The sequence below is a fragment of the Salarias fasciatus genome, chromosome 17 (assembly GCF_902148845.1).
Source record: "Salarias fasciatus chromosome 17, fSalaFa1.1, whole genome shotgun sequence".
NCBI lineage: Eukaryota > Metazoa > Chordata > Actinopteri > Blenniiformes > Blenniidae > Salarias > Salarias fasciatus.
The window spans coordinates 1,902,640-1,924,187 of record NC_043761.1 but is presented as its reverse complement, the minus strand read 5'-3'; the positions used below and the strand labels follow the sequence as shown (position 1 = coordinate 1,924,187).

General features: G+C 47.0%; 3 protein-coding genes and 1 long non-coding RNA gene across 4 annotated transcripts; 3 read left to right on the top strand and 1 right to left on the bottom strand.

Annotated features, from left to right (window-relative positions):
- Positions 1–2,795: 2,795 nt before the first annotated feature.
- LOC115404030 (cathepsin E-like) lies at positions 2,796–5,504 on the top strand. The gene is given in 11 exon segments (XM_030113166.1): positions 2,796–2,851; positions 3,067–3,247; positions 3,741–3,786; positions 3,789–3,857; positions 4,135–4,253; positions 4,334–4,546; positions 4,615–4,730; positions 4,834–4,949; positions 4,952–4,977; positions 5,112–5,210; positions 5,328–5,504. Coding segments are annotated over 11 exon segments (1,218 nt in total).
- An 850-nt stretch (positions 5,505–6,354) lies between these two features.
- Positions 6,355–11,456, bottom strand: LOC115404617 (bestrophin-3-like). Its single transcript, XM_030114023.1, is given in 14 exon segments — positions 6,355–6,745; positions 6,869–7,141; positions 7,235–7,353; positions 7,570–7,660; positions 7,922–8,076; positions 8,236–8,291; positions 8,294–8,315; positions 8,431–8,583; positions 8,726–8,803; positions 9,833–9,987; positions 10,068–10,213; positions 10,330–10,417; positions 10,975–11,069; positions 11,305–11,456. Coding segments are annotated over 14 exon segments (1,974 nt in total).
- A 4,846-nt stretch (positions 11,457–16,302) lies between these two features.
- Positions 16,303–16,977, top strand: LOC115404059 (uncharacterized). The gene is made up of 3 exons (XR_003933293.1): positions 16,303–16,437; positions 16,523–16,564; positions 16,689–16,977. It is a non-coding gene; the product is annotated as an uncharacterized LOC115404059 (long non-coding RNA).
- Positions 16,978–17,999: 1,022 nt separating this feature from the next.
- On the top strand, positions 18,000–21,477 carry LOC115404058 (calumenin-A-like). The gene is made up of 8 exons (XM_030113196.1): positions 18,000–18,036; positions 19,262–19,517; positions 19,618–19,808; positions 20,411–20,413; positions 20,508–20,668; positions 20,744–20,804; positions 20,886–21,082; positions 21,278–21,477. The coding sequence occupies exons 2-8, from the start codon at positions 19,300–19,302 to the stop codon at positions 21,377–21,379; spliced, it is 933 nt and encodes a 310-aa protein (XP_029969056.1). The 5' UTR covers positions 18,000–18,036; positions 19,262–19,299; the 3' UTR covers positions 21,380–21,477.
- Positions 21,478–21,548: the final 71 nt, after the last annotated feature.

Here is a 21,548-nt window from a genome sequence, read left to right as displayed (position 1 = left end):
GACGCCTGGAAGAGGTCATTTCAACGTTTTGTTCGTTTTGTTTACTGAAATAAAGAGTGAGTCCTCGTCAGATGATCTGTTTTTGTTTTGACTTTCAAACATGAATGGCTGCTAAATGTTTCTGTGGATGAATTCACTGAACAATGAGCTCATGTGATCATTTTCATTACAACTAACTTTAAAATAACCTCAGTTAAGAATGCAAATGTTGATGATGGTCAAACGTCAAGTTGTAGTTTTCATATCGGCCCACTAGCTGGTGCTGCTGCTTTATAACATTCAAACCTTAAAGTCCTGAAAGTGTTTATTGGATAATCCCAGAAGTCTCCAGTTCTTAAATTCACTCAGCACCTGTCTCACAATGATGCAGTTTTAGCCATTTTTATTAACTAAACACAAATCTTTACAGCTTTAAAGCGTTTTTAAAGTCAATGCAGCACTGAGGGAAACTTTATCCCAGATCTGTCCTCAAAAAATATCATGTTTGAAGATCTGCGGACAATGTCTTCGACTTGGTTTCAGCTGTCAGACCCTTTTTGTAGATTATAGATTTATTTCGGTCATAGTGCAAAATAAACAGAAAAGTACAAGGCAGGTAAGACACACCACATACAGTGGTATGAAAAAGTTTGGGCACCCCTGATCATTTTCAAGATTTTTTTTATGAGTCCTGTTTGGTAAGCTCATTGACCCTTGACCTCCATACACAGGTGAAGCCAATCACGAGAAAGGGTATTTCAGGTGGCCAGTCGGAAGTATTTCTCCAACATGGGAGCCTCAGAACAACTCTCAAATGAGCTGAAAACAAAGACTGTTCAGCATCATGGTTCGGGGGAAGGATACAGAAAGCTGGCTCAGAGATTTAAGCTGTTAGTTTCCACTGTGAGGAAAACACTGAGGAAATAGAAGAGCAGAGGACAGCTGCAGTTAAAGCCCAGAGTGGCAGGCCAAGAAAAATCTGTGTTGAGTAGAGGCGAAGGATGGTGAGAACGGTCAAACTCCACCCACAGCATTCCAAGACAAACACTTGCTCGCCACAGTAACGTGTTGGCGGTCCCATCATGCTGTGGGGCTGTGTGGCCAGTGCAGGTACTGGCAGTCTGGTAAGTTTGAAGGTGGCATAGATTCCAGTCAGTGTCGAACAATGTTCCAGACTCGAAGTTGAAGTTGCGCCGGGCTGGATACTTCAGCACGACAACATGCGTTCATGCAGAGGAACAATTAGAAGGTTCTGGAACGGCCGTCTCAGTCCCCAGACCCGAATGTTCCTGAAAATCTGTGGTGTGATTTAAAGCAGGCTGTCCATGCTGGGAAACCATCAACTCTGACTGAACTGGAGATGTTTTCTGAAGACGAAAGGTCAAAAATGCCTTCAGCCAGAATCCAGGCCCTCGCTGGAAGCTACAGGAAGCGTTTAGAGGCTGTTATTCCTGCTAAAGGAGGATCTGCTAAATATTGATATTTTTCTGTTGTGCCCAAATTTATGCACCTGCCTACTTTTAAATAATTATTGCAGTCTTTCTGTTAATCCTAAAAACTTCATTTCACTTCTCAAAAATCACTGCGTTTGTCTGCTATTTGATGTATTTAACTGAAAGTGCTGATCCGAACAACCGTGATTTACAAAGGAAAATGATCAGATCAGAAAATGAGCTGGCAAACTTTTTCATACCACTGTGTGTAAATATTATATATATATATATATATATATATATATATTATATATATTATATGGTTTACGTGTTATTTGACTGAAAAGGTTTAGGGCTGAAGCTTAACACAGATAGCCATCTGCCTTTCCATATCCTGTCCATCAACAGGAGTTTGCCACAGGAGGACTCTAGTAAAGTTTTGGAAACATCTTAACGACAATCAGTGGAAAACGGACTCAACGTGAACTGTAACATTAAGTTACATGGAAAAAGTGAAGCGGCTGCAGTGTCTGCTGGACATTCTCCCTGTATGCAGACGATAGTGGAGTAAAAGTTCTTGCAAGTCCATTTGATTTGGAGAAGAACTTGCATTCTCTGAAACTTCCGTCTATTTCCGACAACCTCGCAAGCATTTCTCGCATGTCTTTTTAACATTTGCAGATTTGACTGACTTCACAGCTGATGGTGCTAAATATCCACGCTAGCCGTGTTAGCTCGCTGCTGCAGGTTGACCTTTATGTCTGCGTTCCGGTCGGAGTCACTGAGACCTGAAACGGTCAACATGAGAGTTACACAAACAGACCGAGGGCACTGCACCAACACAAACAGGGCCGCTAAATAAAAATTAAAAAGAAGTATTATTTTACATATTCAAAAGGTTTAAGATGTTAATAACTCCAAATAAAAAAAATTAAATTTGTCAGTTTTCAGTCATTTAAAACATGAAAGTTTAAGGATTAACATGATTTTGATGTATTAAAACACGTCACCACTATACTGGCAAATAACTAAAATATAACATTTCATCTCATTCAGACCCAATGAAACTTTCAAAGTCCTGAAAATCCTGCAGTGACTTCTTTAATGAACTATTTAATATTTACTGGTGTCTGTTGCATCATTTGGAGCCCAGGAGGAGTTTGGGTTTTTTTCCCTTTCTCTCCAATCAGAGCTGCAAGTTTTCTCTGATAAAGTTTCTCTGCAGGTTTTTTTAATCCAGAGAGCAGAGAACAGACAAACAGACACACAGAAGAGCAACCGGACGAGGGTACAGTCGAACCTATGGACAGATAAACGCTTAACAGTCAAACAGTCGTACAGAAGAACAGCTGAGCGGAGCAGAGGAACAGTCGGAGCGGCATCATGCTGAAGCTGTTGTTGTTGCTGTTGTGGACCTGGAGCAGCTTCGCTCTGGTCAGGTGAGGAAAAACCTTTTCCGACCAGCAGGAGGCGCTGCAACCAACAAGTGGCAAGATACTGAAACTAAGTTTTAATTAAAAAAAAAACCACTGCTTTGTGAATATTTTTGTTTTTTTTTTTATAAATCTAAATAATACATAATTTTGTGAATTTGAACCTTGAAGCACGTATTTAAATTTATTTGAACATATCCTTATCCCCCGGCGCACTTCAGGGTTCCCCTCAAGCAGGTGCGTTCGATTCGTACGCAGCTGCGAGCCGCCGGTGCGCTGGAGGACTTCCTGAAGGAGCATCACCCCGCCGCATTTAACAGGCGCTACGCTCGGTGTTTCCCACCCGGCACCATGTCGCTCCGGCTCGGACGCTCCAGCGAGAGGATCTACAACTACATGGATGTAAAACATTTATCAATTAATATATTTCTATTAATTTATCAATTAATCTGTCTGTCAGTCAAAAATGTTTCACTGCTGCAGATCTCACCACAAGGTGGAGCTGTTGTGCGAATATTTCAATAATGACAGTTCTAGCATTTAGAATCGATTGATATGATAGTAACTTTCTTTTACAACAGTGCAAAATTTTGCAAATGTTGATGCTGTAATGCTTTTTGTCCGTCATTTCAGTGTGTTTTATCTTTTGCTAATATAACATGGGCTTCTTGTTATTCTTGGTCCCACCACCAGATGGTGCCGCAGATTTACAGAAAGGTTTTTTTCAATAAAATTCTCAGTTAGATCACTTTATTTCATTTTTTTTTTTTTTTTTAGGATAATTAGTGCAAACTCACTTTTCTACATTGAATAATATCTTGTGTTTATATATGATGATGGATTAGTGTGTGATTTTTCCCGCCTCCCCGCTGACTGGAGTCCGGCTGTGTTTCAGACTGAGTACTTTGGGGAGATCCGGCTCGGGACCCCTGGTCAGAACTTCTCGTGGTTCTGGACACCGGATCGGCCGACCTGTGGGTTCCATCAACGTACTGTGTCAGCTAGACCTGCGGTACATTAACCACACACACACACACACACACACACACACACACACACACACACAACACCACACACACACACTCACTCAGTGTGTATCTGAGAGTGTCTGTGGGTCGGGTCATTATGACTCGGTCGCGCTCCACAGGGTGATCAGAAGTTTACGACCGCTGAGTCTGGGTTAAAAGAGTCTTCTCTCACTTTTGGGGGCAAAGATCCAGAAAAGTGAAGTTTATATTAAATCAGAAATGTAATCCGATAGAAACGTGGTGTGTTTTGTGTGTTTGCAGCGGTGCATCATCGCTTCAGAGCGTTCGATTCCTCAACGTTTCATCACGACGGGCGGCAGTTCGGGATTCACTACGGATCGGGACACCTTCTGGGAGTGACGGCCAGAGACACTCTGGAGGTCCACACACACTCTCAGACCTCGATTTTCCAACCAAACTGTTTTTGGGAAACGGTCTGATGGTTTCAAATCTCTCCCAGATCGGCGGTATGACCATCTTGAACCAGGAGTTCGGCGAGTCCGTGTACGAACCCGGATCCTCGTTCCTGTTGGCAAAGTTTGACGGCGTTCTGGGCCTCGCTTACCCAAGACTGGCTGAGATCCTCGGAAACCCTGTCTTTGACAACTTAATGGTTCAGGAGATCGTGGAGGAGCCCGTGTTCTCTTTCTACATCAGCAGGTCAATCCAGGCGGTGGTTTCAGGGGCGAGCGGCGCCTCCTCGGTTTGACTGAACCGGTTTTCCTTCGTGCAGTTCAGCAGATGGCTCCAGTCGAGGGGGAGCTGCTGCTCGGTGGGACGGACGAGTCGCTGTACGTCGAGCCAATCAACTGGCTGCCTGTCACTGACAAAGGATACTGGCAGATCAAGATGGACAGGTGGAGAACTCGGGAGAGGATGAACTTTGCCTAAACTTCCAAAAAACGGGTGAGTTCAGGAAACCTCTCAAAGCTCCCTGTGTGTGTGTTGTTGTTGTTCCAGCGTGTCGGTTCAGGGCGTGAACTCGCTCTGTCCTCACGGCTGTCCGGCCATCATCGACACCGGGACCTCCCTCATCGCCGCGCCGACCAATGAGACCGTCGCCCTCCACCACCTGATCGAGCCACGCCCACCAACATCGGCGAGGTTCGTTGATGTCGTGCTTGAACACGTTCAGCGGTTGTTTGTCGTCACGTGGTTGTAAATTTCTTCTTTTTTTATCTCCTTTGGGAATTTGTGGAAACAGTTTGCTGAATGAATAAAGTCATTGTGTGTTTCAGTTTGTCATCGATTGTGCGCGGTTGTCCAGTTTGCCTCACGTGACCTTCGTTCTGGGTGGGCAGGAATACACACTGAGCGCTCAGCAATACGTCCGGAAGGTCCACAACTTTCATCCTTTCATTTTTTCATCTTTAGCTTTTGGACCAGATCAGCCAGCTACAATGAATGTTGACGTCTTGAAAACACACAGACTCGTCTTCTCTCGTCGTCTTCAGGACGTGTTCAACGGCCGGGAGTTCTGCTTCAGCGGCTTCCAGGCCAACGACATCATGACCCCCGAGGGCCCGCTGTGGATTCTGGGAGATGTGTTTCTGAGGCAGTACTACAGCATCTTCGACCGAGGGCAGGACCGAGTCGGGCTGGCTCGTGTGAGACAACCGGCGGAGCAGTGAGCTGCCAGTCAGCACCGACCGGGGCCGAAAACCTTCAGTTCAAGGAATAATGTCATAGTGGTTAAACAATATAACATATTTTTACCATGATTGTAGATATGTCTTTGTTTTTTTGTTCTGTGGGGGAGAAGTCTTTATCTCTCTCTAAATGATACTTTATCGACACGTTTCCCACATCAAAGCTAAACTAACTGCTAAATCACACGTAGAAAGAAACCACATTGGTCAACATTTTTATTAAAAGAAGAAGTTTTAGTGGGTTTTGTTGACAGTTCACGCTTGAATCCAATTGACTAAAGACAATCAATAACCTCTAAAAGAACAAAGACTTTGTTCTGCAACTCAATTTGAAAGGTGATGAGTGCTGCACTTCCACAAATGACCACTAGATGGCTCCCAGAAAGACATGACTGGGAGTCGATTTCTTTGTTTAACCAATAAATGCTGGAAGCTTGTCTTGAAATGTGGGTTGAGAGTCATTTCCAGAAAGGTTTGTGTTCTGTGGAGCGTCTGCTCAGCTTTAACGGACTGCATCTCACATCTTTTTCTATTTTGGACGGTTTAAACCTGCAGCTCATGCAGGAAGTTAACTCACTCCTGTTTGTACCTTCAGCAAACACAAGAGAAACTATAAAAATGTTGAAATGTTTCATGATGAATTAATATTCAGTATCAAAGTAAATAAATAATCCAAATAAAAACAGACTACTTTCTGAAATACATTTTAAATGTTTGCCAGTGCAGCTTTTCAAGCTTTTCGTGTTTCGGATGATCTGAAAGTCACTTTGAGCTGACATAATGAAGGACCTGTTGATGTTTTCTCTGACATCCTTCTTCCTATAAGACGATTTTAACCTTCGTCTCGCTTTTGTTCCGAACTCTGCGACTGAACGTTGTTGTTGTTTGGGATTTCCTCGCCGCCGTTGGTTTCTGCCTTCTCCACGTCGTCGGCCGTTCCCTGGAAGTCGTGGTCGTAGTCCGGTTCGGGCAGCTGCAGGGTGTCCGCGGAGGGTCCCGGCGACCGGCGGGACTGGAACCGAGCCAGGCCCCGCCTCCTCCGGCCCAGGCCCTTCGGACTGGGCAGGCTGCGGACCGACCCCTTGGACGACTGCCTGGAGAACTGCAGGGAGAACTGACGCCCCCGTGGACGAGGCAGGGGGCGACACTGGTTGTTGAGGGTCGTCCACCGAAACTCTTTGGGCCCCAGCTGAGTTGGAGAACAACAAACCGAAGATCCGGCCCTGGAAATATGGAGAGTGGGTCACCTTAGAGGAAACCGGTGAGATTTCAAAATCAGGGTCTTTGTTTAACTGAAGTAGTTTGATACAAGGTGTGAATCTGAGGGTCTCGATGGTGGAAGGCACCTTGGTGTTTCCAGGCCTGGAGCCTCGTCGGTCGGGGTGGGAGTGCAGGCCGGATCCAGACCGTTGAGGTGTTTCCCAGAGGGGTCGGCATTGCGGCGGGCGTCTGCTGTCAGCGGCGGGCTGACGACGAACCGAGGGAACACCAGGGAGGGCGAGTCTTCGGGCGAGGGCAGGTTACTGCTCACCTCCTTCAGGGTGGACAGGGTGTCCATGGAGGACGGCGGCACCGCCAAGGCAGGGGGCGGAGCCACGTCATCTGGACACGCGTTAACCCTGACACAGATTACAACCAGGGGTTTGTTTAGAAGAAGCCGCTCACCTTCATCTACATCATTCAAACCTTTCATTCTTCAATCACAACCAAACCTGAAGTCTGGGAAGAAGCTGCCGGTGGCGTCGCTGCTGTGGCGCTTCAAGATGGGTCGGGGAGGTCGGAGCTCAGGAGGCTCCTGAACGCTGAGCAGCCGGCGGACTCGACCCAAAACCTGGAAACGGCAAAGCCAAGAGGAGCCAGGGAGATCAGTAAGAAGAACGGGCATATAGAGACGCCAGTGCTCATCCCAACAGAGAGACAGCAGCTCTGGAAATGTTCATCCCATCAAAATGTAGCCAGCTTTCTGGTATTGCAAAATCTGCTATAAAATCTCTGAACCCCAATGTTAATATTTCACAATAAACAAGTGTGTGTGTAGAATTCTTACAGACTCTTGTCGTCGAGTCAGAACTGTGTCAAGCTGCTGCGGTCGACTGTCGGAGACGTCGCTCTCATCGAACTGCAGGATGTCCGAGAGTCTAAGAGAGACATTCAGGACAACTTTCTCATTCCGAAACTTCGATGAAAGTTCTCCAGGAAAACACAGTAACGTCGTTTTAGTGAACAGCTTGTGCATCAACTAACTGGACATTTTACTTCTTCTTTATCTGAACCCAGTCAGGTGACTCACTGCACCCCCTGGTGTGCAAGTAGTGCAGGTAACGGACTTATTTCATGTTTCAAGCTGGCATTTTCACACAGTGCAGCTTGTTTTGAAGAGAGAGACGGCCGTCGGAGGCTGACCCCATGTCGTGGTGGATCCGAGGAAAGACGGGATGCAGTAGTCGGCGGCGGCGAGCGTGTACGGAGGCCGGGCGTCACAGTCGTTCCAGTACATGTCTTTGGTCATGTGTGGCAGGTTCATGTGCATCTCATCCACCGCCAGCAGAGACACCTGCGGACCGTCCATGTAGCTCAGCGCAACATTTACAAGACTGAACGCAAAGAAAAGAAACTTCTCTTGTGAAATGATCTGTGAAAAACCTGCAGAATGTGTTCACTCTGGTGGAAAAGTCAGATGAAATCAGAATTTTGAGCCTCTTTGGCTGCAGACCTGAAGGTTTCTGTCGATGATCCAGTTTGCCTCGAAGTCGTCGTCATCTTCTCCAATGGGTTGATGAGCTGTTCTGCAACCTGACAGAACGACACGATGAAATACCAACAAGTCCAATTAAAAAATTACTGGAAATGAGATAAAATCTGAATGAATTGTTCCAGCTTTCTGTAGAAGAAGATGCGACGATCAAACCTTCAACCAGCCAGCGTAGAAGAAGAACTGCAGCAGGGTGAAGATGGGGACGTACAGGTCGAGGTCGTGACCCTGGTAACCCCGGGCGGGGTCCAGGAACTGCCGGCCAATCAGACAGGCGAAGAAAAAGGTGTAGACGGCCAGAGTGACGACCTGGACAGAGAGGGCGGCGCTGAGCGTCTCTGCCTGCGTGGGAGCTCTGATTCGGTTACTGTGATGCTCAGTGATGTGATTATCACCAGCTGCATCCGAGCCAAACATGCTAACGGAGACGGATGTGCCCCGGGAGGCTGACCTGCGTGTAGACCAGAGGGATGCCCACCCAGTCGTAGCCGAAGAGAGTCGCGCACCACGTCCTGAACAGGTTCATCTCCTGCACACAAACCGTCACTCATCAAAACTACCATTCATTCAGGAGAGAAACCCAAAGCATCGTCTCAGCGGACAGAGTGGTGTCGGGTTACGGATCTGAGGGATGAGCTGCAGTTATCAGAGCTTTAAAACCAGCAAGTCTTGATTACAGTGGGAGTGCTGGAAGACTCATTAACTCGGAAAGATGAGATCCAGGAAATATGTCGGTAGGCCACTTTTATGTCGAAAAATGCACATTTTTGAACATTTTCAGCTATAAAAACAGTCTAAGTTTATTAATTGATTAATATCTCAGTGGATTCCTTAGAAATAGTCTTCTGGACTGTCGAATGTACTGAATACAAAAAATAAGAGAAATATGGCTTATTGGAAAACGGCCATACAGTCGCTTGGAATCACTTGTAGCAGTTTTCATGCGCATTATGTTAAAGCTTAATTTTCAGAATAATCTTTTGCAAACTAATGTGAGCTGGACAACATTGAAAGTGTCAGGAAATGTTCATTTTCATCTACTGAGAGATAAAATCTGCAGAGAGCCGAGTCCTCCCAGCTTTCCCAGTATAATGTTCGTAACATGATGCAACCTGTTCCTTTCCAGTTAGCTCCTTTGACTCAGCACCAACTGTCTTTTAGGAAAAGATCTTGAAACCAAAGCGAAAGTAAAGATTTGTGTAAATAATCAGTTGCTAACAAAAGTAGAAATGGATCTAGAATAGAGCCCTGAGGAACTCCAAACCTCAGGGCAACCAATGCTGACAAAAATTGTGTCCGAATGAAAACAGTATTTGCTGCTTTACTCTTCTTTTCCCAGACTCTTAGGTCTTTGTCTGGTTGAACTTTTGCTCCTGATGCTACGTTTCCATCTCACTTCCTGTGGGACTGCGATGCATTAACGTAGACTTCTCGTCACAGAAACGAACTGCAGTGCAGACAAACACAATAAGCTTCATTTCCCTGGTGATTTCAGTGCTGTGGCCTCCAATCATGATTATTCCTCCTAACACACCGCGAACCGAGCGCTCAGGGTTACATTGAGGATACTCTGCAGGTCGATGCTGTCCTGGATCCGCCCCTCCTGTCGAGCTTTGGACGCCAGGTTGGAGAACCAGACGACGGGAATCCAGTACTTCAGGTGAGGGGACCGGATGTTCTCGAAGACCTTCCTCTCCTCGGGGGTCATGAAACCTGCCGGTGGAGACACAGATCGCCGGGCCAATGAGGAGCCGGTCGGGACGGCGTGGACCAGCCGCCGGGCGGGCGCCCACCTGCCTCCACCACGTGGTCCATGGTGGGGAAGCGCTTGCAGACGGCGGTGCTGACGGAGCGGAAGATGAGGAGCGAGGTCAGGTTCACGTAACGCACCAGCGTCCGACGCAGCAGGCGGCCATATTCATCTTTACCCTGAACGTAGCTGCAGGAGACGAGGGAGGAAGACATTACCGATGTGTGCCGTTCATCGTGAGCATGGAGCACTTCCTGTCTGCGCCTTCAGAGGGCGGGACCGGACCGACCGGAGGGTGAAAGCACCTGGAGATCTGGAACATGAGTCGGTCCGGCCAGGGCAGGTTCACAAACTGATTCCACCACCGGTTCACCACAAGCGTCACATAGAAACCTCAAACACAAACACAGGTTCAGTCGTGCTTTTTGTTATTTTTAACAGGAAAACGGTTTGAAAGTTTATTTCCATGCTGGTTAAACTCTCCAGGAACCCATCGATGCAGTCTGGAAACTGCTACACATTAACCACACAAACACTCATCGAGCTTTTAGCTTCCTGCGCTCTTTAATGATCTGTTTCCATTAGCAGCCACGCTAATGAGGGAAGCGGCGCTCGCCCCGCCTCCACACATCTGTCCGTCTCTCTGCTCAGGCAGAAACATCTTCTCCTCCACAGGGTCCCGACTAATCCCTGATCTCACAGGACTAATATTAGCTGCACACCACCTGCGATTATTAATAACAGCACAACTCGTCTGAGTCATTCGATCCCCTGACCCTAACCCTGTCTGACCGAGACCTGAAAACCGGGAGGATATCAACAAGTGGAGCAGGCTTTATGCTACTAGAAGTTTATGTGAAATTCCAGATGTGATTCCAAGAGAAAGAGAACTAGTTTTATTCTAAATAATGAATGTTTTCAAGCACGACTGCGAGACAAAGGCCTCATACCGAGCACGAAGGTGACGGGGATCTGCTCGGCGTATTTGTCGCAGTACATTGAGAGTTTCTCGAACAGCGTCTTCTGGTGTCCCGTGAGGACAAATCTGAAAAAGAGAGGATCCAAAACATGAACGGCGGCTGCAGTTCCTGAAGCAGTCACCACATGGTGCATCAACTCAGTGATCGAAGCTGAAAATATTTGGTTTGTTGTATTCGTATGGCCAAAGTTAAGCTGTTACTCCTCTCGTGGCCACTAGAGGGCACACCAAGTAAGACAAACTAAATACATGAAGACATGAAAGTACTTTTGCATTGTGTGTGTGTGTGTGTGTGTGTGACCTGTAGACCACGCTGAGGACGGTGTAGAGCACCACAAACAGCAGGAACTCGCGGTACAGGAGCTTGTAGATGCTTCCTTTCCAGCGCAGCAGCAGCCGGTGGAAGCTGAAGAAGGAGGCGTTCGCCACTTTACTGGAATACGTCACAGTCATGATGAGGTCCGCCGGGATCCGCAGAGCCCGTCTGGTTTTATAGAGTTCAGAAGAACCACAGAGTTCACCTGGATCCACAGAGTCTACCTGGATCCACAGAGTCTACCTGGATCCACAGAACTTACTTGTATTTACAACATTCATCTGGAGCCTCATAATCCACGAGGACACTGGAGTCCACAGAGACTGGCTTGACTAGGAAGTCCACCAGGACCATGAGTCAGTCCAGACCAGACAGTCAACAAGGATCCACAGAGTCTCGGCTGAATCAAGTTAAAACCTGCATCAACATGAAGTTCCACCTGAGTCACAGGGTCTCATGTGGATTATACCGTCCAGCTGGACCAGACCAAATCACAGGAATTCACAAGTCCAACCTGGCTTAGAAAGACCATGGTTCCAGAACCTCCCCCCTTGATCCACAAGGTCCCCTCTGCACACGAGAGTCCACCTGATTCAAGAGAGTCCTGGATCCAATTAGTCCCACCTGGATCCTCAAAGTTCCTCCTGGTCCAGAGAAGCCTGTTGATTCTGATTGAGTCCGAGTTGATTGAGAGAGAATCCCATGTAGTCCAGGAGAAACCCGGTTCCTCTGTGTTCACCTGGATCAGGGACCGACCTGGAACCAGACGTGATCCAGTCCGTCCGTCATGACTCGGCTCATCTGCTTTCATCAGGCTTCTTTCCTCATTGCTCCTCTCTCTCTCTCTCTGTCTCTGTCTCTCTCTGTCTCTCTCACTCTCTCACTCTCTCACTCTCTCTCTCCTCTCTCTCTCTCTCTCTCTCTCTCTCTCTACCATGATGCTGTCCGTTGCCCAGTAATGCCAGGCAACACACACACACACACTCACTCACACACACACACACACACACACACACACACACACTCCACACACTCACGCACACTCACACACGCACTCACACACACACACACACACACACACACACCAACCCGATGGACTATCTTTGCGGGACCTTTCCACTGATGTAATACATTCCCAGCCCACAATCCTCTCCTGGGGGGTGAAGAGTGACCACCAGGGTAAACCTCACACCCCAGACCCGTAACTCCTGGAAGTTCAGCCTTATTTACCACCGGCCCGCCCCTCACAGCCAGCCGTAACCCGCAGTCTGAGCCCAGGACATTACTCCAGCCTGGAGCCGGACAGCCAGACCTGAAGACGCGTCTTAACCTCTCAAGTGTTGTGGGCTGCTAGATTTTTTTTTTTTTTTTTTTTTTTTACAGTGACATCTAGAGGTCTCACATGGTAGGTACCATGTATTTTCAAATCTTCATATATGTCACATAACGAGCCAAACAACTGGAAAAGACGTGTGACCAGGAGGAAGCCCATGCCCAGGGAGAACATGCAAACTCCACAAATAAAGGCCCGACTTGGACTTGAACCAGTGACATTCTTGCTATGAGGATGAGTTGCTAACCACTACAACACTAACCTTAATCCCAGAACATCCTTACGATGATTATCGGTCCAGTGTCCTCCATTGTTGTCCCCACACATACACACACCTCTGTTTTCATGCCTTCTGGGGACATTATTGATATTTACTGAAGACTTACTGAAAACTCACAAGCTATGTGACCTGAAGGCATGGTGTCACTGAAAATGAATTACTAGGATACTACTAGAACTGTAGAGACAGCAGTCCCCACTACTACAGAAGAACTGGAATAAGATGCGTTGCCTTGCCTGCCTCGTACCCAAACCTCACCTCATTTTAACCCCAGTAACAAAACTACAACTTAAAAATAGGTCAAACGTAGTCGAGTCCCCACAAAGTATGCTGGATCCCCAAGGGCAGCGTGGCTCTCAGGTGTCACAACCCACAAAGTCAGCAAAACAGGAACACACACACACACACACACGCGCGCGCGCGCGCACGCGCGCGCGCATTGGCGAACTGCTGAGCCCCATGTCGTCATGTTTAAAATGTGTGTGTGTGTGTGTGTGTGTGCGCGTGCATAACAGAGGATAAGGTGTATAAAGAGAAACGCTGTCAGTGACACCATGACTTCATGATGGCAGCCGGCGCTGACCAATGAGAACAGTCACAAACAGGCCACGCCCACAAAGAGTTGACGGAATATTCATGAAAACAAAGTAGAAATTGACTCAACCTGAAGGTTTTCAATTCACTTCAATTCTGTCAGTGGGCTGCTGTACCATCTAGTGGCCGTTAGCGGAACTGCAGCCTGAGTGAACGTGTATTTGAAGTGGAAATGGGAAACTTCTGTTGCATTTTCTGTGTTCATTTACATGACTACAGTGCTCAGAGCCACTTTTTTAAAGGTCAACAGTATTAACAATGCCGGAGCCAGAGTGGCTCCCAGCCAATTTTCTCCAGGGATTTGGTAGTTTTATAGTTGACAGTCACCCGCACTAGTAATCCAACTTGCTCTTGTCTAAATAGGGCCTTTTCGTACAGAGATACTGGAGTAAGTCAGCATAAACTATTAGGGGTCATAGATATACACAAATTTTAGATTTTAGGGTTATTTCTTCAATCTGTATCCATGTACCTGCATTTAGTTTCTATTTTTCCAATGACAATAACATGAGTCTGTAAATGAAAAAGCATTTAACATTTAAAATGTTCTTTAATAAACAGAACTATTACTATCATCATTTACATTCGTAGTGTTGAATCTAGTGTACACTTTGCTGGTGGAAAACCTTTTCTCTGTTATTTGCCTCCACTGACCCAGAAAAAAACTCTGCTTTTATCTAATCATATGAGATATTAAAATAAGCCAAATTTGACTCTGAAATTCAAAAAACAGGAATGATGCTCTTTTAAGTCAATAAAAATTGATAGATAAACTGAATGCATAAAGAGAAAAGTAAACTCTGCTTGTTGCCAAACATTTATCCTCTTTTAATTTCAAATAGAAATTTAAACATGAATGAATAAACGGGACGTTACTTAAAAAAAAAAAAAAAAAAAAATATATATATATATATATATATATATATATATATATATATATATATATATATATATTTATTTATTTATTGTGACTCATAATTACTTCTGAATCTTCGGTTTTTCGCTCGGCTCCCTTCGTGTATCTCCGGAGAAAGCGGAAACACACGAAGAGCCGGAGATGCACGAAGATAGCCGAATGACTAACCGGAAACATACAAATTGACCCGGAAGTCCTTCCCTTCTTTCCCGCCGCTGCCCCGTCCCGGAAGTAGTGTTTCGCGGCAAAATCAATCCTCAAGCAGCTTCATAAAAACGAATTCAGGTCAGAAGAGCCTCGTTTTCCTTATTCATGCTCTCATTTTCACCTTCTTCCTTACTAGCCGTCTGCGACGCATCCTGCTCCGTCGGCTGCGGTTAACCCGCTGACGGAGCGGTTCAGAGAGGGTCTGATGCTCGTCGCGGAGTCGGTCTTGTTTAAAACAGATCGTGTGGTCCTGAAGGATTTCCCAGACTGCTGAAGAGCTTCATTTATCCTTCACGCGGATTCCTTGTCCCAGCGAATAATTAAATGTAATTTTAAGTGCAGTCTGCTTGCTGGTGACTTGGGATGCCGTCCTTGTTTTGGAGCACAAGCTGCAGACGGTTTGGGAATTATTTCAGAAAGATTAATCCCGGCCGGCCTGCGGACGCCTGGAGATCTCCCGGAGGAGCTGGAGGGAGTGTCCCGGGAGAGGGAAGGCTGGGCATCCGGCCCGGATAACCGGTAGAGGATGGATGGATGGTTAAAGAGAGAGAGAAACACCCTGAGATGAAAATGTCTCGTTCTGTAATAAAGCCACCGAGTTACTAAGATTTAAATGTAATGTGATCTTCTCTGTGCTACTGTACCTGCTGTTTCCCATGTATTTATCTTTTGTTGTATCTTATATTCAACTTTTCACATAACACAGGCACCAAGTGAGATAAACGGCCCAGTTGTTTGGTTTCTATATTCTTTATTTGAGAACACAACATTATAGCTAAATTTATCATCTTGCAACAAAATGCGAACCTCCTGTAGGTCACTGTGGACGATTTGCGTCTGAAATGAAGTGAGAAGAAGCTGTGCTGAAGAGAATCCACTCGAGAAGCTGATGTCGTGTTTCTGTGCCTAGAAAGCTGAAATTCAAACCATAATTTTATGATTTCTGTGCTGATGTTGTCCTGCCTCATTGTTACTGGACTTAAGGTCCCGTTTATACGACGTTTCACGTGAAAACATTGATTCTTGTGATGAAACTGGAGAAAACTGTTTGCAAAAACTCATATTTTCATTGAAAATGCTTTGAAAACGAGAAATAGCTCTAGTCTAAATCTCTGCGTTACATGAGTAACCTGGTTTTTGGTCCCTGGAGATGTTTCTGCTCCTGATACCTGTGGAAAAGCTGTGAACTCAGCGTGACTCTTTCCCCGCTCCTCAGCAGCGGCATGCCGTCCAACGTGGAGATCAAAGCCAAGGTGAGCGACGTGGCGCAGTTCGCCCAGAGGGCGCGCAGCTCAGCCAATCGGAGGGCTCCATCATCCGGCAGCACGACACCTTCTTCAACTGCAGCAGCGGACGCCTGAAGCTGCGCGACCTCATGGTACGGCTGGATCTCTACCGTCCTTCAGCCGCTTCAGGCCTACTCAGCTGTGTGTGTGTGTGTGTGTGTGTGTGTGTGTGTGTGTGGTGGTGTGTGTGTGTGGGTGTGTTTTAGGACGGGTCGGGGCAGCTGATCTTCTACGAGCGGCCGGACACCGACGGACCAAAACTGTCCCGGTACTCCATCAGTCCAACCAACGACCCGCAGAGCCTCCAGTGGCGCTCCGACTGCACACGCCATGGCGGGACACACTGACACATCACTAACTGTGTGTGTGTGTTTAGGCTGTGCTGGCAGATGCTCTTGGGGTCAAAGGTGAGGTGAAGAAGGAGAGACGGCTCTTCCTGATTGGTCAGACCAGAGTTCACCTGGACTCAGTGGAGGGACTGGGACACTACATGGAGCTGGAGGTAACACACACACACACACACACACACACACACACACACACACACACACACACATGTTCTCAACTGTGTGTGTGTGTGTGTGCAGGTTGTGATGCGCCCAGAGCAGAGTGTGGAGGAGGGGCAGCAGGTCAGCTTCACCGCTTCATCCAGGCAGGACTTAAACGTCAGCTTCGGACATGATTTGCTCACGTGTGTGTGTGTGTGTGTGTGTGTGTGCGTGCACGTGCGTGCGTGCGTGCACGTGTGTGCAGGTGGCAGAGGACCTGATGCAGCAGCTGGGTGTCTCTCCGCAGAGCTTGGTGACCGGAGCGTACATGGATCTGCTGCTGAAGGGACACAAAGAGACGTGAAAGCCGGGCGGTCACGCTGTAATCAGATTACTTTTTCTCCAACGTCGACACTTTCTCAAATATTTTCTCTGTAAAGTTGCTTTTTTAAAAAAATAAAAAACATGTTTTCTGGCTTCAGCTGGAATGAAACCCAGTCTGATCTCCTCGTGTTTAACGGTGTGATTCTGCTGTGAGCTGGTTGCCGTGGCAACGCCTCCCAGAGCGGCTTCTAAATTGCTTTTTGTTTTTAGCAAATGTAGAAATTATGTGCAAGAAAGAAACCTAATGAAAAAAAATCTCCAGCGGGTGTCCAGAGGTTAGAGAAGTGGACTCGGGGTCAAAGGTTCATCGGTTTGATTCCCTCTGGGAGGATGAAGAGCTTCAGCAGCCCGGTGGAGAAACCGCTTCACTCCAGGGGTTCATCTTCTTCATTAGCTTGCTGTTAAATAGAATTTAAAGTTTTTATCATGTCTTTAAAAGCCTCAGAGTAATGGAGGTTCCTGCGTTCTCCGAAACCAGAACGGGAAGCAGAGCTTTCATCAGTCGGCTGGGAAAACAGGAAGTCTGATTCTGCAGATTTGTTTCTGTTTAAAGGGAGTTTTTCCTTTCTGTCCTTTATGCTTGCGCTTGTTGGAATTCTGTTTTTTTTTTTCTCTCTCTCTCTTTAAAAGTGCCTTGAAGTTATTGAAATCAAATAAATAGAGAAACTTCCTAATTTCTGTAATGTGAATATTTGTAATTCGACCTTTTTTAAATGTTGAAACAGATTTCATAGAACAGAGTTATGATATAAAGGAGATGATGTAATACATTTGTGATTGTTCCTTTGACTCGTGCGGGTATGAAACGTGCACGAGCAGAGCGTTGTCACGGCGCATTAAGTTCCTCCAGCATAACAAACAGTTGGGGTTTGCTCAGCCTGCAGGGATCCGCCTCGCTGTTTGGTTTTGGTTTATGTTTTAAGGCGCGCGGAGACGTGGCAGCACGAGGCGCCCTGGTTGGACCCGGTCCGGACGTCGACCAATCGCAGCGCGGTGCGTCTCCCGGCGCGGTGACGTCAGCCGGAGAGCCGGGAGCGTCTCGCTGAAGTGGACCAATCGGGTCGCGGTGCGACGCCCGGCCCGGTGACGTCAGCCCCCCTCCCGAAGTGGACCAATCAGAGCGCGCGGCGGCCGCTGATTGGCCGCTGGGAGGGACTGACAGGTGCGCTCTTCTAAATCACACACGCACGCACTGAAACACACACGTTGGACAAGCAGCGCGCGCACAGGTAAAGTTTTAACCCAAACCTTTGTCATTTGTAATTTAACGTGTGTTTATGCACATTTTCTGTTTTACCAAATATGGTCATGATGATATGACAGCATCACGTTCTTCATTAGTTTAAAACCCTTGATAACCAGATAACCAGGTAACCAGGTAACTAACTAATGCTGCAGAAACTAGAAGGAAAGGCTGATTTATTTATACAGCAGCAATCAGACAGGTGGTGATTCACAGGGCTTTACAAGGAAATAAAGAAAATGCATAAAAACGAGGTGATTAATAAAATGTGTAGAATTTCAAGTTTTAATAAATAATAAAATGGGTAAAATTTGTTGGAAGTCTTAGCTAGCTATTTTCAGTGTGTCAGTACGACGAACTAAAGGTTGATTCGTCTTGTTTCTTCTTCACTGTGGAAACACACAAGTAAGTAATTAAGTGAACCTCTTCCTGAGGAAATGAGGGATCTGCGCATTTCATATTCTAGAAGAAATCTGAGATGTCTTTAGGTCTGAGATCATTCTCAGCTTTAAAGACAAAAAGTAAGATTTTAGAGTCAGCGCACAAACAAAACAATAGAAAACAGTAGATTTAAATGTCATATTTATGGATTTAAATTTCAAAAGTAACTTCGTGATGCGAGTTGTAGTGAAGTGTGAGTAAAGCTTCTTAGAAAAAGTACTCAATAATGATTTATAATCATAGTAACATGTTTTTTCATTCATTCATTCCTACCTCAGTAGCTCCAAAAGTAGAATATTGATTAGTTGAGATTCACTAGACTGTTTTAAAAGTTTAAGTATAAATCTAAAAACTTACTCAAAAGAGCAACAACTACCTATCCAATATAATATTTTGCAATTCATCACTTCGACCACTGACAGCAGCACAGTGCAGGATCTGAGGTGAATCAGTGGAGCAACTGGAAAAACTAGTCAAAGTAGGAGTACTACAAATTACTTCTTAATTATATCTCATGACTCCAAATGTCAAGTGTTTCAGAAAAATCTCTTTCGGCTCTGAGATTCCTCCTCTTGGTATTTTTTTTAGTGATCGCGCTGATAATTGAATTAACTGAATCGCTCTCAAACCGGTTGACCCGCCTCCTCCCGGCTCGGACTTTATTCATGCCTGCAGACGACTGACTGCTGCAGCCTTTATAATTAAACAGATTGTTTCGGAGTGATGATGCTTCCTCTGAGTGAAGTTTTTCCGGTTTCCCGGTGAATCAGCTCCAGGACTCTCCACCACCGCCGCCGCCGCCTCCACCATGATCCGCCCGCTGCTCATGTGCTTCGTCTTCTGCGTGGTCTCCGGGAGCAGCAAGCCCACCAAGAAGGACCGGGTTCACCACGACGAGCCGCTCAGCCCTCTGGAGCACAACGACCAGGAGAGCTTCGACTTCGACCACGAGGCCTTCCTGGGGCACGACGAGGCCGGCGCCTTCACCGAGCTGTCCCCGGAGGAGAGCAAGCGCGACTCGGGTGAGTCGGCGTCACGCCTCGCCCGCCTGGGTCAACAGCTGGATGATCCGTTGCCGGTTCGTCTCTGGTCAGCAGACGACTCTCCTCTTCCCGTCTCTTCGCAGCTTCATCGTGGAAAAAATCGACGCCGATGAAAATGATTTGGTCACGGAGGAGCTGAAGGCCTGGATCGCGCACGTTCAGAGGAAACACATCTACGACACCGTGGAGACCCACTGGAAGGACTTCGACAAGAACGGCGACGGGCGGGTCAGCTGGGACGAGTACCGGGATTTCACCTACAGCCACTTCCTGGGTACCGCTGAGCCACACCAGCTGCCCTGCTCCGAGCATATCACTTCCTGCTTTATTAGCACGTCACTTCCTGCTTTATTAGCACATCACTTCCTGCTTTATTACCAGATCACTTCCTGATTATTACCACATCACTTCCTGCTGTATTACCAGATCACTTCCTGATTATTACCACATCACTTCCTGCTTTATTACATCACTTCCTTCTTTATTACAGATCATTTTCCGATAAACATATTTTATTAATTTGATTTATGACCAATTATTTGGTGAAAATTACCCGTTTATTTTAGTATTTGTCAAATTATTCCTGATAAATATTTTTCAGATTTATTACCTGATTGTTTCATGATTCATTGCCAGATTATATCTGAATCATTGACCTGATTTTTTTTGACAAATTATTTAATCATTTTTACTGTTTTCCTGATATATTACCAGATTAATTCCAGTTTTTTTAACTTGATCATACCCCCCTTTATTTACCTGATTATTTCCTAATTTATTTGTTTAAATAATCATCAGATTTTTTTTTAAACCAATTGATGACATTATGAAGTTCTCTCTAATGTTTCCTGATTGATTATCTAACAGCGTTTTGAGACAGTAGGTTTTCTCTTCACTCGATCGTTTCCTGATTGTTTCCTGATGCCTTGCTCGATCTGTCGGCCTGGCTGAATTCTGATTGGTTCCCTCAGAGGACCCCAAGGGAGCCAGCAGCGACGACGCCCCATCATCGAGAGGGACGAGCGGCGCTTCAAGGTGGCCGACCGGAACGGGGATCAGCTGGCCGACAAGGACGAGCTCACCGCCTTCCTCCACCCCGAGGAGTTCGGACACATGAAGGACATCGTGGTGCAGGTGAGGCTGACGACGTCACCGCGTCACGCGGCGGCTCGAGGCTGACCTCTGACCTCTGACCTCTTGCTCTCGCAGGAAACCATAGAGGACATGGACAAGAACAAAGACGGCTTCCTGAGCTTGGACGAGTACATCGGTAAAGACGCCGGCGTTGGCCGAGCAGTGCCGAGCGTCGGGCGCTGACCGGGAGGTAAACCGTGCGGCGGACTGTGTGCAGGTGACGTTTACTCGCCGGAGCTCGGGGAGGAGGAGCCGGAATGGGTCGACCAGGAGCGCTCACAATTCGCCGAGCACCGCGACCAGAACAAAGACGGGAAGCTGGACCAGAAGGAAGTCCTGGACTGGATCTTCCCCGACGTGGACCACGTGGCGCTGGAGGCTCAGCACCTGATTCATGAGGCCGACGTCGACCAGGTGAGCCCCGCTGTGCCCCGCCCCGCCCCGCGGCGTGTTGCTGCCCCGCTGTGCCCCGCCCTGCCCCGCGGCGTGTTGCTGCCCCGCTGTGCCACGCCCCGCCCCACGGCGTGTTGCTGCCCCGCCCCCCCCCCGCCCCGCCCCGCGGCGTGCCGCCGCCCCACGACTCATTCTCCACCTCCTCTCTTCCTCCAGGACGGAAAACTGACCAAGGAGGAAATCCTGGACTCGTACTCGGTGTTCGTCGGGAGTCAGGTGACCAACTTTGGGGAGGCGCTGCGTCACGACGAGTTCTGAGCTCAACGGGGGATTTATTTATTTTGTGCCTTCAAAAACACGATGCGTCTGGGGCTTCATCCTTTTTTTTTTTTCATTTTAAAGGTTTGTTATTATACAGTTTTTCCATAATTGCTCAAAGGTTTCAACAAAAGAGTGTCTTCCTCTGAATCCAGCCCGGTCCGTCCTG

Excerpts from the sequence above, each read along its gene's own strand:
- LOC115404058 (XM_030113196.1), top strand. The coding sequence starts at position 19,300 with ATGATCCGCCCGCTGCTCATGTGCTTCGTCTTCTGCGTGGTCTCCGGG. Across the intron at positions 20,805-20,885 it reads GAGCTTGGACGAGTACATCG|GTGACGTTTACTCGCCGGAG; the intron begins GTAAAGACGCCG and ends GACTGTGTGCAG. Across the intron at positions 21,083-21,277 it reads ATGAGGCCGACGTCGACCAG|GACGGAAAACTGACCAAGGA; the intron begins GTGAGCCCCGCT and ends CTCTTCCTCCAG.